This window comes from Carassius gibelio, chromosome B5, assembly GCF_023724105.1.
Source record: "Carassius gibelio isolate Cgi1373 ecotype wild population from Czech Republic chromosome B5, carGib1.2-hapl.c, whole genome shotgun sequence".
Lineage (NCBI taxonomy): Eukaryota > Metazoa > Chordata > Actinopteri > Cypriniformes > Cyprinidae > Carassius > Carassius gibelio.
The window spans coordinates 11,078,341-11,093,593 of NC_068400.1; the positions used below are offsets into that span (position 1 = coordinate 11,078,341).

Genomic DNA, 15,253 nt, shown 5'->3' on the forward strand with positions numbered 1-15,253 from the left:
CTCTCAACATTTATGAGAACATATAGCTGAAATATTTGATTATAAAGGTTTTATCAGAAACTTGTACTTAACTTTCACCGCTGCTGTTTGTAATACTTCTACATATCCTTGCATTGAAATCTGGTTATTTCTCTGCAGAGTATCTCTAGCTGACCTGAAAAAGCCACACTTGGAGTCTGTAAGTGCTTTATCAGTTGCACTTACCTTGATTACATGAAACCTGTAAATCAGAAGGTTCTTAAACCCTTCAATCTTAATTCCGCGCCGGATTAAACTGCAGATCTTTGACGGTAATCTCAGATTTGTGAGCTGAGGCTGATATAAGAGACAGCGATCACATCTCTGCTTCAGCTCCAGATTAACACATTTGTGCTGTTCATTCTTCATCTTGACACAGACTCTCTTCGATATCACTGCTGTTAGTCAGACTGTTTTCCCAGTCAAGCCGATTTCTCTCAGGTCTGTCTGCCAGACCTTGAGCGACTGAAGGCTTCATCATGGGTGAGAAACCGTCCTCGTCCGGGCCGCCGCTGTGTGTGCAGCTCTTCTCTGCTGTGGCTCTGGTGTGTTTCAGTCTCTACTGCATCGTCAAAGGAGTTTCCTTCGGCCTCTTTAACTGGTGGTATGTTCTGGGAGCCGTCTGTCTGCTGGCCACCGGCTTCGCTGCCTTCCGCGTCTACGAGGTGTGTGTGATCATGGCACAGAGAGAGACGGCCGAGGGACAGCCGTGAGAGACGAGACGTTTGTCCTCTTTAGTCTTCATGTGGATTATTAAATTAGAGCCGCAGACTGACAGAATCCAAGAGAACATGTTTTCTGCCGTTTCAGGTCAAATGAGTGACATGTCTTTTACTATTAAATGTTCACAATGCAAGTGACAATTCTCTGGCATAGTGAAAAGTGCTCCTAATCATTAAGCTTTATGATATCACAAAACATCTTGTGCACACTTGCTTGTAGAGTTATTGGATTGTAGGTTTCAGTTTGAAATGGTTGTGATTGACAGTCGCCTGGAGCTGAAGATTAAGGGACGTTTCATGATTTAATGCAAGATTCATGAGGGACTAATGACATTAAAATGCTTTTTCCATAAAGATGCTATGAAACGATCGGTGTTGTGAAAAGCTCTATACAAATAAATGTGAAACCATTTCAGCTCTGTACAGAATGGGTTAATTCAGCATACATAAACATAGTGACTTTGGTGATCATAATGTTAAAATGAGTTGGAGCGTGGATAAATTCAAAACTTTTGTCACGGTTCATGAATTCACTCTCTCTCTCTCTCGTCTAGCGTGCTGTTGCGTGTGTGTCTGTGGGCGTGGTCACTGATCAGTGATGATCAGCAACGCCAGCTGGTTTCAATTGTTTGTCACCTATATAAGTTCAGTAACTTTTGTTTCATGTTGTCAGATCGTTGTTTCTCCCCAGTGTTCTCCTGTACCTGTTCTTGTGTCCCTAGTTCCTGCCTGAGTCTTCCTGTTTGTCGTTGTTCCTGGATCTTCACTCTGCACTGGATCACCGAGCACCGTCACGAGGATTACACACACCAGGATTCAAGTGATCATCACGGGACTGAGCACCAACATCTGTTGTCCCTGTGTCACCATTCCATCAGCCTTGTGTCCGCCCACCTGTGTTTCCTGTGATTCGTCTAGTATATCTGACTCTTGTGCTGTTTGTCAATAAACACGCCTTGCGATTACATCCTGTCTCTGTGTTACGTAACAGAACGATCTGACCACTATGGATGTAGCAGGCGCTTCCACGTGGGACGAGTTTACGGCTCGAAGCATCGCTAGAATGGACACCCAGGAGGAGAACATCTTACTCACAGGGAGGGCGGTCGAAGTGCTTGTGACGCAGGTGTCCGAGCTCACCCAGCAGATACAACAGCTACGAGTCTCCACTGCACCACCCACACCGCAGCGAGAACCGAGACTGCCGACACCAGAAGGTTATTCAGGTGAACCAGAGTTTTGACCATTTTGGGTCTTGAGTATTCCATCCAGTTCCGCACCCTGGCTGAAGAGTGCCGATGGAACAAGGAGGCACAGTGGGACAGATTCCTGCATGAGTTGGCTGACCCTATTCAGAGGGAGATTTAGATGCTGGACTTTCCCCACTAGTCTCAATGGACTTGTAGAATTAGCACTTCGAGTGGATGCTCGCCTGAGCAGAATGGGCCGTTTCCAACAAAACCATCCAGTTCGCAGCATGGAGACCAGACGTCCGGAATTGGATACGGTCAGTCCCTCTTACGATCCAGAGCCCATGCAGGTGGGTAGAGCTTGGCTTTCCCGGGAGGAGAGAGAACGGCAGAGATCCCAAGGACTGTGCCTATACTGCGGGAGGGTGGGCCACTTCATCCAATCATGCCCATTAAAAGGATCTAGCCCGGTAGTAACTAGGAGGCTACTATCGGGTGGGATCTCCGCCGAGAAGACCTCATCATCACCATCATCATCTACTCTCCTTCCGGTAAGACTAAGGTGGGCAACCAACACACATGACACCAAGGCCTTACTGGATTCGGGGGCAGAGGGTAATTTTATGGATTACCCCTCTCACGTACAAGATTTCTGTCAATGCTCTTAATTGACAACAGCTTCCCAACATTACTCATGCTACTGAACCCATCACTCTCATCACGTCTGGCAACCACACTGAGACAATAACATAACTCCTCATGAACTCACCTCTGGCACCCATCGTACTTGGTCATGCTTGGTTCACACAACACAATCCCAGAGTCGATTGGGGGCACAATTCAATATCTATGTGGAGTAATATGTGTCATGAGTCATGTCTAGTATCTGCGTGTTCATCTGTACCTGTGTCTGTTTTCCAGGAGGAGGCAGTGAATTTATCTAACGTGCCCGAAGAGTACCAGGACCTGAGAGAAGTGTTCAGTAAGTCTCGTGCTGCTTCTCTTCCTCCACATCATCCCTATGACTGTGCCATAGACTTAGTACCAGGTGAGTCTCCGCCTAAGGGCAAGTTATATTCACTTTCTGTTCCGGAGAGGGAGGCTATGGAGAAATATATTTCTGATTCTCTAGCATCCAAATTCATTAGACCTTCCTCATCTCCAGCGGGGGCAGGGTTCTTTTTTGTGGGGAAGAAGGATGGGTCTCTGCGACCGTGCATTGATTATCGAGGGTTGAACAACATCACGGTAAAGCATACTTATCCTTTGCCGTTGATGTCTTCAGCTTTCGAACGGTTGCAGGGAGCATCCGTCTTCACAAAATTGGATTTACGTAACGCTTATCATTTGGTTCGCATAAGGAATGGAGATGAATGGAAGACCGCATTTAATACCCCCAGAGGGCACTTTGAATACTTGGTTATGCCCTTCGGGCTATCCAACTCGCCCGCAGTCTTCCAAGAACTCGTCAATGACGTGCTGAGAGATATGGTTGATCAATTCATATATGTTTACCTGGATGACATATTGATCTTTTCCTCTTCTCTCCAGGAACACGTTCAGCAAGTCAGACGAGTGCTTCAGAGGTTGCTAGAGAATGGGGTTTTTTTTTTCAAGGCGGAGAAATGCGTTTTTCATGCACAGTCCGTCCCCTTTTTAGGGTACATCGTCTCGTCTGAGGGAGTGCGTATGGATCCTGACAAGGTTAAGGCTATGGTAGATTGGCCAAGTCCAGATTCCCGTAAGGCCCAACAGAGGTTTCTGGGATTCGCCAATTTTTATCGACGTTTTATTCGTAACGTCAGCCAACTAGTCACTCCTCTGACCGCCTTGACCTCCCCCAGAATGACGTTCAGGTGGTCCGATACAGCGGAGGCTGTATTTGCCAAACTTAAGAGCCGCTTCGTTTCGGCTCCCATCCTCATTGCCCCTGATCCATCACGTCAGTTCGTGGTGGAGGTCGACGCGTCAGAGGTGGGGGTAGGATCAGTTCTTTCCCAACGTTCTGCCACAGATGATAAGATTCACCCTTGCGCATTTTTTTCTCATCGTTTATCACCTGCCGAACGTAATTATGACATTGGTAACAGAGAGTTGTTGGCAGTCAAGTTAGCACTGGAGGAATGGCGGCACTGGTTAGAAGGGTCAGGGGTACCTTTTATTGTTTGGACCGATCACAAGAACTTAGAATATATTAGAACTGCTAAAAGACTCAACTCTAGGCAGGCTAGGTGGGCACTTTTTTTCGGTCGTTTTGACTTTTCTCTTTCGTACCGCCCGGGTTCCAAAAACATCAAACCCGATTCTTTATCTCGTGTTTTTGACCATTCCGAACGCCCACTCCCGAGTGTATTTTACCCGAGACATTAGTGGTCTCCACTCTCAGATGGAAGGTCGAATCGAAGGTCATGAAGGCCTTAGAAGGGGTAACGCCTCCGCCCGATTGCCCACCGAACCGGTTATTTGTGCCTGAGGAGTACCGGTCTGAAGTCATTCAGTGGGGTCATTGCTCCAGTATAGCTTGTCATCCAGGAGTTAATCGTACCAGCTTTTTGGTCAAGCAACGATTCTGGTGGCCGTTAATGGCTGGTGATATCCGTAGTTTTGTTTTGGCTTGCTCTGTTTGTGCCACTGGTAAGACGTCCAAACGACCCCCTGATGGGTTACTACAACTGCTGTCAGTCCCTTCGAGACCCTGGTCCCACATCGCGCTAGATTTTGTTACCGCCCTCCCGCCCTCCCAGGGCAAGACTGTCGTTTTGACGGTCGTGGACCGGTTCTCGAAGGTGGCTCATTTTATCGCCTTGCCCAAATTACCTTCAGCCAAGGAGACTGCGGTTGCTGTCATAGATCACGTCTTTCATTTACATGGCCTCCCGATGGACATGGTCTCCGACAGGGGTCCCCAATTTGTGTCCAAATTTTGGCAAGAGTTTTGTATATTATTGGGGCGACGGTTAGTCTCTCTTCGGGGTTTCATCCCCAAAGCAATGGTCAATCAGAGAGGGCCAACCAAGATCTGGAGAGAGTATTGCGATGTTTGGTTTCCAAGAATCCTTCCTCTTGGAGCCAACAACTTTCTATGGTGGAGTACGCACACCTTTACCAGTGTCAGCTACGGGCCTTACTCCGTTTGAGTGTAGTTTAGGTTACCAGCCACCAGTTTTTGCCAGTACAGAATCCGAAGTCGCGGTCCTCTCCGCTCACGCCTTCGTCCAGAGGTGTCAGCACACTTGGACTAGAGTCCGTGAGACTCTTCTCCAAGTGGGGGCGCGCACCAAGGCCAAGGCCGATCGCCACCGGTCAAAGCCTCCTGTATACGTCGTTGGTCAAAAAGTGTGGCTTTCTACTAAGAACATTCCTCTCCGCTCCGTCTCTAATAAGCTTGCTCCCAAATTTATTGGCCCGTTTCCTGTCACCAAAATCATTAGTCCGGTGGCAGTCCACCTCAAATTTCCTCCTACGTACAGGAGAATTCACCCCGCCTTCCATGTATCAAAGATCAAACCCTTGTTTTGGGCACCTATTAATCCGCCTGTCCCGGTTCCTCCCCCACCACGTCTCGTAGATGGGGAACCTACTTATTTGGTTAGTCGTATTCTGGACTCGAGAAGGAGGGGACACGGATTTCAGTACCTGGTGGACTGGGAGGGTTACGGACCAGAGGAGAGAAGTTGGGTTCCTGCTAGAGACATTCTGGATCACTCTCTGATCGATGATTACAATCGTCAGGTAAGTCCGCCAGGGAACGCCAGGAGGCAGTCTTAAGGGAGGGGGTACTGTCACGGTTCATGAATTCACTCTCTCTCTCTCTCTTCTAGTGTAGTGTTGTGTGTGTGTCTGTGGGCGTGGTCACTGATCAGCGATGATCAGCAGCGCCAGCTGATTTAAATTGCTTGTCACCTATATAATTTCAGTAACTTGTGTTTCATGTTGTCAGATCGTTGTTTCTCCCCGGTGTTCTCCCGTACCTGTTCCTGTGTCCCTAGTTGCTGCCTGAGTCTTCCTGTTCGTCGTTGTTCCTGGATCTTCACTCTGCACTGGATCACCGAGCACCGTCACGAGGATTACACACACCGGGATTCAAGGGATCATCATGGGACCGAGCACCACCATCTGTTGTCCACCGAAGTCCCTGTGTCACCATTCCATCAGCCTTGTGTCCGCCCACCTGTGTTTCCTGTGATTTGTCTAGTATATCTGACTCTTGTGCTGTTTGTCAATAAACACGCCTTGCAATTACATCCTGTCTCTGTGTTACGTAACAACTTTAGCTAAAATTACCAGTGTTTCTAAGTCTAAAAATGACAATTTAAAGAAACCGTTTCATGGCCAAAAAATTCCTTTAATTGATCGTTCACCCAAAAATGAAAATCTAGGCATTGCAGTGCAGTGTACCCAAAAATCTCTGTCTGTGTTCTACTGAAGAAATAAAGTCACCTACATCTTGGATGCCCTGAGGTTAAGCAGATATTTTTGAGTGAAATATCCCTTTAATCATCAAAAACATTTTTACACACTTTAAGCAACTACTAAATATTGTAGGAACATAATTTTCTGTAAAGTTGCTTTGTAATGATTTGTATTGTAAAAAGCGCTATACAAATAAACTTGAATTGAATTGAACTTTTGAAAGAGGTCCAACCAATTCCTGAATCCTGCACACGATCACACACTGAGCTCTTATTTGTCAGTACTGCAGAGGTCGAGTTTTTTCATGTGTGCTAAGAAACAGTTGTATATTGCTTTATTTGGTCACAAAACTAGAAGCTTAACCAGAAGCTTTGTGGGCTCTATTTTGCCCAAAACAGTATGTACATTTAAAAACAATCTAGCTCTCAGTATCAAACGACAGGTATTTATTAAAAACAATGAAATCTACAAACAATATGATCTGGTAGTCATTTAATGAAACACAATGTGCGTAAAACTGTGAATCCCGATCAGAGGATCTAATTAACCGTTCGTTAAGCACTCTGAGATTTGTCAGCTGTGAAGCTTCAGCCGGCTTCCTCTGCAGAACAGTCAATGCCGGCGTATGTGAACTTCTCATAGAGCGTGGTGTTGACGTACGTCTGGAGAGAACGAGAGGAGAGTGTTTAGGGAAAAACAACATGAAGTTTAAAACCATCAGAGCACCTTGACTGGAAGACAACCAATGCTCCATCTCTGGATCTCATACCTTCCTCTCTTCCAGCATACGATTGAGTGACCTCAAGATCTGAGCGAATGAAGGTCTCTCATAAGGTTTCTCCTTCCAGCACTGCTTCATCAGCTCATACCTGCAGAGACAGAGAAGCAGACTCATCTCCACTCTATCATCTGCAGATGGACACCGGTGTTTGAGACTTACACCTCATCGTCACAGTTGAGCGGCTTCTCCAGCCGATAGCCCTGTGGGAGTTTCTCGTACAGCTCCGCACATGTCATGCCACAGTATGGCGTTCCACCTGCCAATCAAAGCCACCAAATCACATTATGTCCGTAAGAAAACAGTCATTATCAGACCTTGAACTCTGACTGCACTGATCTTGTGACTGACCTAAGCTGACCACCTCCCAGAGCAAGACACCATACGACCACCTGAGCAGAGAGACAAGGTTACTCTCAGCACAAAACACTCACTCACTCACATACTCACACACACACACACACACACACACACACACACACCCATACACACATACACACAGACTCTTACACGTCACTGTTGCTGGTGTAAACACTGTAGTTCAGAGATTCGATGGCCATCCATCTCACTGGCAGACGTCCCTGTGGAAAAACGTTAAAATCACGCAAGTACAATAATGCATGACAAGATCAGCTGTCTTTGTGTCATTACCATGGTCTTCTTCACGTAAACCTCCTGACCTCGGGACAGGCCAAAATCAGCAATCTTTGCCACAAAGTTTTCTCCCACCAGGATGTTTCTGGCTGCTAGATCTCTATGGATAAACTGCAGAGAAAAATATTAATGGAGAAGCTGATTGTCATTGTTTATGTAAGTGTTATTCAGAAATGTTTTTACAGCCTTAATCTGGAGTTAATTAATTGTGCAGTGGTGCAAAGCTTGAACCACCAATACTGTTAATCACCACACCGCCTCTGTCATTAGTCCCTCTCTTGCTTTTGTAAAAGGTCTCCCGATTTCTGTTCAGTCCTCATTGGTAGGCTTCAAGTATAACTCGTTTGAAGTAATGGTGATTCATATTAACATTATCCAGAGAAACAAATGTTAATGATAAGTCCCCTGTGATGTTTGTACTGGCTACTGCACAGACACTATTTAACTGAACAGAGATGACATCACTGAATTCAATGATGAACTGCCTTAACTATCATTTTGCATTATTGAGACACTGTTTTCCAAATGAATGTTGTTCAGTGCTTTGATGCAATGTATTTTGTTTAAAGCACTATATAAATAAAGGTGATTGATTGATTGATACTGTATACAGGCCACCAGGCCACCATACAGACTTTATTAAAGACTTTGGTGATTTTACATACGAGTTAGTGGTGGCTGCAGATAAAGTTTTAATAGTTGGTGATTTTAATATCCATGTTGATAATGAAAAATATGCATTGGGATCAGCATTTATAGACATTCTTGTCACAAGTATGGTAGAACCATCACTTCTACTACAAAGACTGCTTTGTAGTCAATCTTCCTGATGTAACCAAATTCCTCATCGCACCCTATCTTAGCATTCCTTAACTTAGCATATCCAAAACCTTTAGAACAACTTGATGATGTAACAGAAACTATGGACTCTCTCTATTCTAGCATTTTAAATACAGTTGCTCCTTTACGCATAAGGAAGGTTAAGGAAACCAGTTTGACACCATGGTATAATGAGCATACTTGCACCCTAAAGAGAGCAGCTGAAAATATGGAGCGCAGCTGGAGGAAAACAAAACTAGAGGTATTTCGTATTGCTTGGCGGGAAAGTAACCAATCCTACACAAAAGCATTAACAACTGCTAGATCCGATTACTTTTTGTCTCTTTTAGAAGAAAACAAACATAACCCCAGGTATTTATTCAATACAGTGGCTAAATTAACAAAAATAAAGCATCAACAAGACATTTCCCAACAGCACAGCAGTAATGACTTTATGAACTACTTCTAAAATCGATACTATTAGAGATAAAATTGTAACCATTCAGCCATCAGCTACTGTATCGCATCACACAGTGCACTATAGTCCCCCTGAGGAACAGTTCCACGCATTCTCTACTATAGGAGAGGAAGAATTGTATAAACTTGTTAAATCATCTAAACCAACAACATGTATGTTAAACCCTATACCATATAAGCTCCTAAAAGAGGTGCTTCCAGAAGTTATAGATCCTCTTCTGACTATTATTAATTCCTCATTGTCATTAGGATATGTCCCCAACACATTCAAATTGGCTGTTATTAAGCCTCTCATCAAAAAAGCACAACTTGACCCCAAAGAACTAGTTCATTATAGACCAATCTCGAATCTCCCTTTTCTGTCCAAGATACTAGAAAAGATAGAATCCTCACAATTATATTCCTTCTTAGAGAAAAATGGTGTCTGTGAGGATTTAGACCGTATCATAGTACTAAGACTGCTCTCCTTAGAGTTACAAATTACCTGCTCTTATCATCCGATCGTGGTTGTATATCTCTATTAGTTTTATTGGATCTTAGTGCTGCGTTTGACACAATTGACCACAACATTCTTTTGCATAGACTTGAACACTTTGTTGGCATTTATGGAAGTGCATTAGCATGGTTTAAATCGTACTTATATGACCGCCATCAGTTCGTAGCAGTGAATGAAGATGTATCATATCGATCACAAGTTCAGTATGGAGTACCTCAAGGCTCAGTACTAGGGCCACTACTCTTCACGCTTTATATGTTACCCTTGAGAGATATCATCAGGAAACGTGGTGTTAGCTTTCACTGTTATGCTGATGATACTCAGCTCTATATTTCTTCGCGACCCGGTGAAACACACCAACTTGAAAAAACTAATGGAATGCATAGTTGATATAAAAAACTGGATGACGAGTGTGGCAGGGGGGGCGTGGTTTAGCGAAGTCTGCAGCGGGAGAGAGAATCAGGAGACGAGCGGTAAGTGAGTGGTTTGGGCAAAAATTATCATCACCTGTTTCTTGTTCTAGTTATTGGCGTGGAGAGAGTATAAAACGCCAGGAGAAACGGATGCAAGCGAGAGAGAGACGGACTGCTGACCCGAACCGGAGACGGAAAACCGGAAGGTGGCGGGTGGCCCCGCGAGCAGTGGCCGGTACGCCTAATACCCCTGCTCTCCGGTGAGGCCCAGGTGGCCGCGCAACAACTTCCGGTGGCGAACCTCCTGGTCTTCGACGACCTCAAGAGGGCCATTATCCAGCGGGTCGGCCGGTCGCCAGAGCAACATCGCCAGCGCTTCCGGTCCCTGGATTTGGGCGAGGCCGGCCGGCCCTTCGCGATGGCCCAACAGCTCCGGGACTCCTGCCGCAAGTGGCTACTGGCCAAGGGAAGTGACGTGGAGCATGTCGTCGACCTGGTGGTGCTGGAGCAGTTCATCGCTCGGCTTACCAAGAAGACGGCCGAGTGGGTCCAGTGCCACCGCCCCACGTCGCTGGACTCGGCCATCCATCTGGCGGAGGACCACATGGTGGCGTGCCCAGGGGTCGGCGCACCCCCACCTGCTAACTCTCTCTCTCCTTCTCTCTCTCCCCCCTCTCTCTCTCGCCCTGTCCCTCTCCCTAGGTCCCGTCCACCCGGCCCTCCTCGTGTCCCGCCCCGGGGGCGGGGCGGGATCGACCATGGACACTTCGTGAGCCCAAGGGCCCCGCCCAGGGGGGCAGGGATTGTGCCTGCTGGGGGGGACAGTGCTTCCGTTTCTCCACTCTCTCCGCGCCAATTCTCCAATCCACTCCCTGCCACTGGGGCGGCGGGTAGGTCTGGGCTGGCCTGTTGGCGTTGCGGGGACCCGGAGCATTTCGTGGACAGGTGTCCAGCGATGGAGGTGGGGACGATGATCCGGGTCCCGGATGTCCCACAGGTCACCCCCGGTCAGGCTGGCGAGTACCAAATACCCGTGAGTATCAAGGGGGGTACATATCCTGCCTTGGTGGATTCGGGATGTAACCAAACCTCAATCCATCAAAACCTGATTCAACCGGGGGCATTGGATACAAGCCGCGTGGTTAAGGTGCGGTGTGTACACGGGGATGTGGTGGAGTATCCGGTTGTCCCAATTAGCATTCATTTCCGGGGACAAAAGCATAGTGTAGAGGTGGCGGTTAGTCCCCACCTCCGGCATCCGGTAATTTTGGGAACGAATTGGCCCGCGTTTACGGTTTTATTGGGGTCGTTATGTGCGGATGCCTCTTGGGGAAATAAGGCACGGAAGGAGGCCGTGCGGGTACAGGTGGGAGAAACTGAGCCAGGGTCGCTGTGGTCTGCTTCAGGGGAACCGAACGAAATCGGGAGACTAATTCTCTCGGAGCGTGATGACTTTCCTCTGGAGCAGTCTCAGGATGAGACACTAAAACATGCATTTCAACAGGTCCGCGCCATCGATGGCCAGTCTCTCCAACCTGCCCTCCCGCTCTCCTATCCGTATTTTGCCATTTTAAAAGACCGGTTGTATAGAGTGACCCAAGACGCTCGGACAAAATTGAATACAACCCAATTGTTAATTCCAAAGAGCCGCCGGGAAATGCTTTTCCAGGCGGCTCATTCTAATCCTATGGCGGGCCATTTGGGACAGGCCGCAACACTAAATCGCCTCATGGCCCGTTTCTTTTGGCCGGGCATTCATGACAACGTGCGCAGGTGGTGCGCGTCTTGTCCGGAATGTCAATTGGTAAACCCACCGGCCGCCCCAAAAGCGCCTTTGCGCCCTCTTCCCTTAATGCAGGTCCCCTTCGAGAGAATTGGCATGGACCTCATCGGCCATTAGAGCGATCGGCACGAGGACATCGCTTTGCATTAGTCATAGTTGATTATGCAACACGATATCCTGAAGCGGTGGCCCTCCGCAACATTTCCGCTAAAAGTGTTGCGGATGCCCTGTTTCGTCTTATCTCCCGGGTGGGGGTTCCAAAAGAAATCCTCACCGATCAGGGCACGGCGTTTATGTCACGTACGCTACGCGAACTGTACGGATTGTTGGGCATTAAATCGATTCGAACTAGCGTCTATCACCCACAAACCGACGGCCTGGTCGAACGATTTAATCGCACCCTTAAATCCATGATTCGTAAGTTCGTTCACGAAGACGCCAAAAATTGGGATAGGTAGCTAGAGCCCTTGTTATTTGCTGTGCGAGAGGTCCCACAAGCCTCCACGGGGTTTTCCCCCTTCGAGCTTCTCTATGGACGCCAGCCCCGGGGGGTGCTCGACGTACTGAGAGAAACTTGGGAGGAGGGACCGTCTCAGGGCAAAAACGAAATTCAGTATGTGCTGGACTTGAGAACAAAACTCCACACATTGGGGCGGCTATCCATGGAGAATTTGTTACAAGCCCAGGACCGCCAGAGCCAGCTGTATAACAGGGGAACTAGGTTACGCAAATTTGCACCGGGAGAGAAAGTACTTGTATTACTCCCAACGTCGAGCTCCAAATTAATGGCTAAGTGGCAGGGACCATTTGAGGTCGCACGACAGGTCGGAGATCTCGATTATGAGGTAATACGGTCCGATAGGAACGGGTCCAGTCAGATATACCACCTCAACCTCCTTAAAAAATGGAATGAGGCGGAATCAGTGATGTTGGCAACGGTGATTGGCGGAGAGGATGATCTCGGGCCAGAGGCGAATATCAAACCCCAATCCCTCGCCCTGGCTCCAGGTGGAGACCACCTCTCGCCGTCCCAACTCACTGATGTAACGAAATTGCAGGCAGAGTTTGCCGACGTCTTCTCGCCCCTACCGGGCCTTACTAACCTAATTCAGCACCATATCGAGACCGAGCCGGGCGTGGTAGTTCGCAGCCGGCCGTATCGTTTACCTGAGCACAAGAAACAAGTAGTTCAGGCTGAATTGGGCGCTATGCTTGACATGGGGGTAATAGAAGAATCTAATAGTAACTGGGCGAGACCGATAGTTTTAGTTCCGAAAACGGACGGCTCAGTCCGATTCTGTGTAGATTACCTCAAGGTGAATGCTGTGTCGAAATTCGACGCGTATCCAATGCCGCGGGTTGACGAGTTGCTTGATCGGCTAGGCACGGCTCGCTTTTATTCGACATTGGACTTAACAAAGGGCTATTGGCAGATCCCCTTGTCTCCATTGTCCAGAGAAAAGACCGCTTTCACAACGCCGTTCGGATTACACCAATTTGTTACCCTTCCGTTTGGCTTGTTCGGGGCCCCAGCTACCTTCCAGCGCCTCATGGATCGGATTCTACGGCCCCATGCTGCATATGCTGCTGCCTACCTAGATGATATTATTATATTTAGTAATGACTGGCAGCGGCATATGCAGCATCTGAGGGCTGTCCTGAGGTCGCTGAGGGGAGCGGGGCTCACGGCCAACCCAAAGAAGTTTGCGATTGGGCGTGTGGAAGTAAGGTATCTGGGCTTCCACTTGGGGCATGGGCAGGTGCGTCCCCAAATTGATAAGACTGCCGCTATTGCGACCTGCCCACGACCCAAGACCAAAAAGGAGGTAAGACAGTTCTTGGGGCTGGTGGGATATTATAGACGGTTTATTCCTAATTATTCGGACCTCACCAGCCCTTTGACTGACCTTACTAAAAAGGAGGTACCAGATACGGTCCAGTGGACGGAGCCGTGTCAGCAGGCCTTTACTCAGGTCAAGGCTGCTCTGTGTGGCGGGCCGCTGTTACACTCTCCTGATTTTTCTCTCCCTTTTCTGTTGCAGACAGACGCATCGGACAGGGGGCTGGGGGCAGTCCTGTCCCAGGAGATAGAGGGGGAGGAACGGCCGGTGCTGTACATTAGCCGGAAGCTCTCGAAGAGAGGCTAAGTACAGCACCATCGAGAAAGAGTGCCTTGCCATCAGATGGGCCGTCCTCACCCTCCGCTATTATCTCCTGGGACGGGAGTTCACCCTCTGTTCGGACCGCTGCAGTGGCTCCACCGCATGAAGGATACCAACGCGCGGATCACTCGTTGGTATCTAGCTCTTCAGCCTTTTAAGTTCAAGGTGATCCACAGGCCGGGTGTTCAGATGGCGGTGGCCGACTTCCTCTCCAGAAATGGGGGGGGGGGGGGGGGGGCTGCAGGCCGGATGGCTCCCCGGCCTGAGTCGGGCGGTGGGGGTATGTGGCAGGGGGGGCGTGGTTTAGCGAAGTCTGCAGCGGGAGAGAGAATCAGGAGACGAGCGGTAAGTGAGTGGTTTGGGCAAAAATTATCATCACCGGAGATGGAAAACCGGAAGGAGTAAACCGGAAGTTTGACAGAGCGTGTCAGAATAAGAGTCACCGTTTGGGTGTTTGTGATTTTCTTTGTTCTTTGTTTAGTTTTGGTTAAATAAATACGTCAGCAGTCCAGCCGACCCCTTTGTCCTCTTCCTTGCCACACGAACTTACTACAACGAGTAATTTCCTACTGCTAAATTCTGAAAAAACAGAGGTGTTAATTATAGGACCTAAAAACTCTGCATGTAATAACCTAGAACACTGTTCAAGACTTGATGGCGGTTCTGTCAATTCTTCATCATCAGTTAGGAACCTATGTGTGCTATTTGATAGCAATCTTTCCTTAGAATGCCATGTTTTTAGCATTTGTAAAACTGCATTTTTCCATCGCAAAAGTATATCTAAATTACAGCCTATGCTCTCTGTGAAGAAGGACTTGCTGTTATGGGGATTAGCCAATCAGCGGCTTCGTTTCGGGGTCACAGAGAGGACACAGTTTTAGCGCTAATAGTTTTAGTTTCATTTTTGAGTTGGTTGAGGTGAATAGATGTCTTCCATGTTGATATCTGTGCATGTGTGCGTTTAGAGAAATGTTTACGTATGTGTATTTCGGTGCCTTGGGTTGTTAAGAGTTTATTCAGAGATACTCTATTGAAATGCAGTATGTTAGCATAAAGTTTGCTAGCATTATGTTAATGCCTATTAGTATTATTTTTATATTAATATTGTGTTTATATGTGTTCTCACTTGACACTTTATAGTTATTATCTGAGTGTAATTGTGGTTGAGAAGTAGAAACCTATGTTTTTTTGGGTTGATAGTATTGATAACTAGCAGTATGAAGGCTGTTCTTTAAGTCAATAAGAAGTGAAGTGACATTCAGCCAAGTATGGTGACCCATACTCAGAATTTGTGCTCTGCATTTAACCCATCCGAAATGCACACACAC

At 47.5% G+C, this 15,253-nt stretch overlaps 1 protein-coding gene and 1 long non-coding RNA gene across 2 annotated transcripts in view; one reads left to right on the forward strand and one right to left on the reverse strand.

Annotated features, from left to right (window-relative positions):
* Window positions 1–6,774: 6,774 nt before the first annotated feature.
* Window positions 6,775–15,253, reverse strand: part of tek (TEK tyrosine kinase, endothelial) — a 29,480-nt gene continuing 21,001 nt past the window's right edge. The window contains exons 18-23 of the mRNA XM_052555811.1: window positions 7,773–7,886; window positions 7,632–7,702; window positions 7,473–7,513; window positions 7,284–7,380; window positions 7,113–7,212; window positions 6,775–7,005 (exon numbers count right to left, since the gene is read on the reverse strand). Of these exons, the coding sequence (XP_052411771.1) occupies window positions 6,931–7,005; window positions 7,113–7,212; window positions 7,284–7,380; window positions 7,473–7,513; window positions 7,632–7,702; window positions 7,773–7,886 (498 nt within the window). The 3' untranslated portion in view covers window positions 6,775–6,930. The remainder of the gene's footprint in view (window positions 7,006–7,112; window positions 7,213–7,283; window positions 7,381–7,472; window positions 7,514–7,631; window positions 7,703–7,772; window positions 7,887–15,253) is intronic.
* Window positions 10,046–14,441, forward strand: LOC127957347 (uncharacterized). Its single transcript, XR_008153777.1, has 2 exons — window positions 10,046–10,186; window positions 14,325–14,441. It is a non-coding gene; the product is annotated as an uncharacterized LOC127957347 (long non-coding RNA).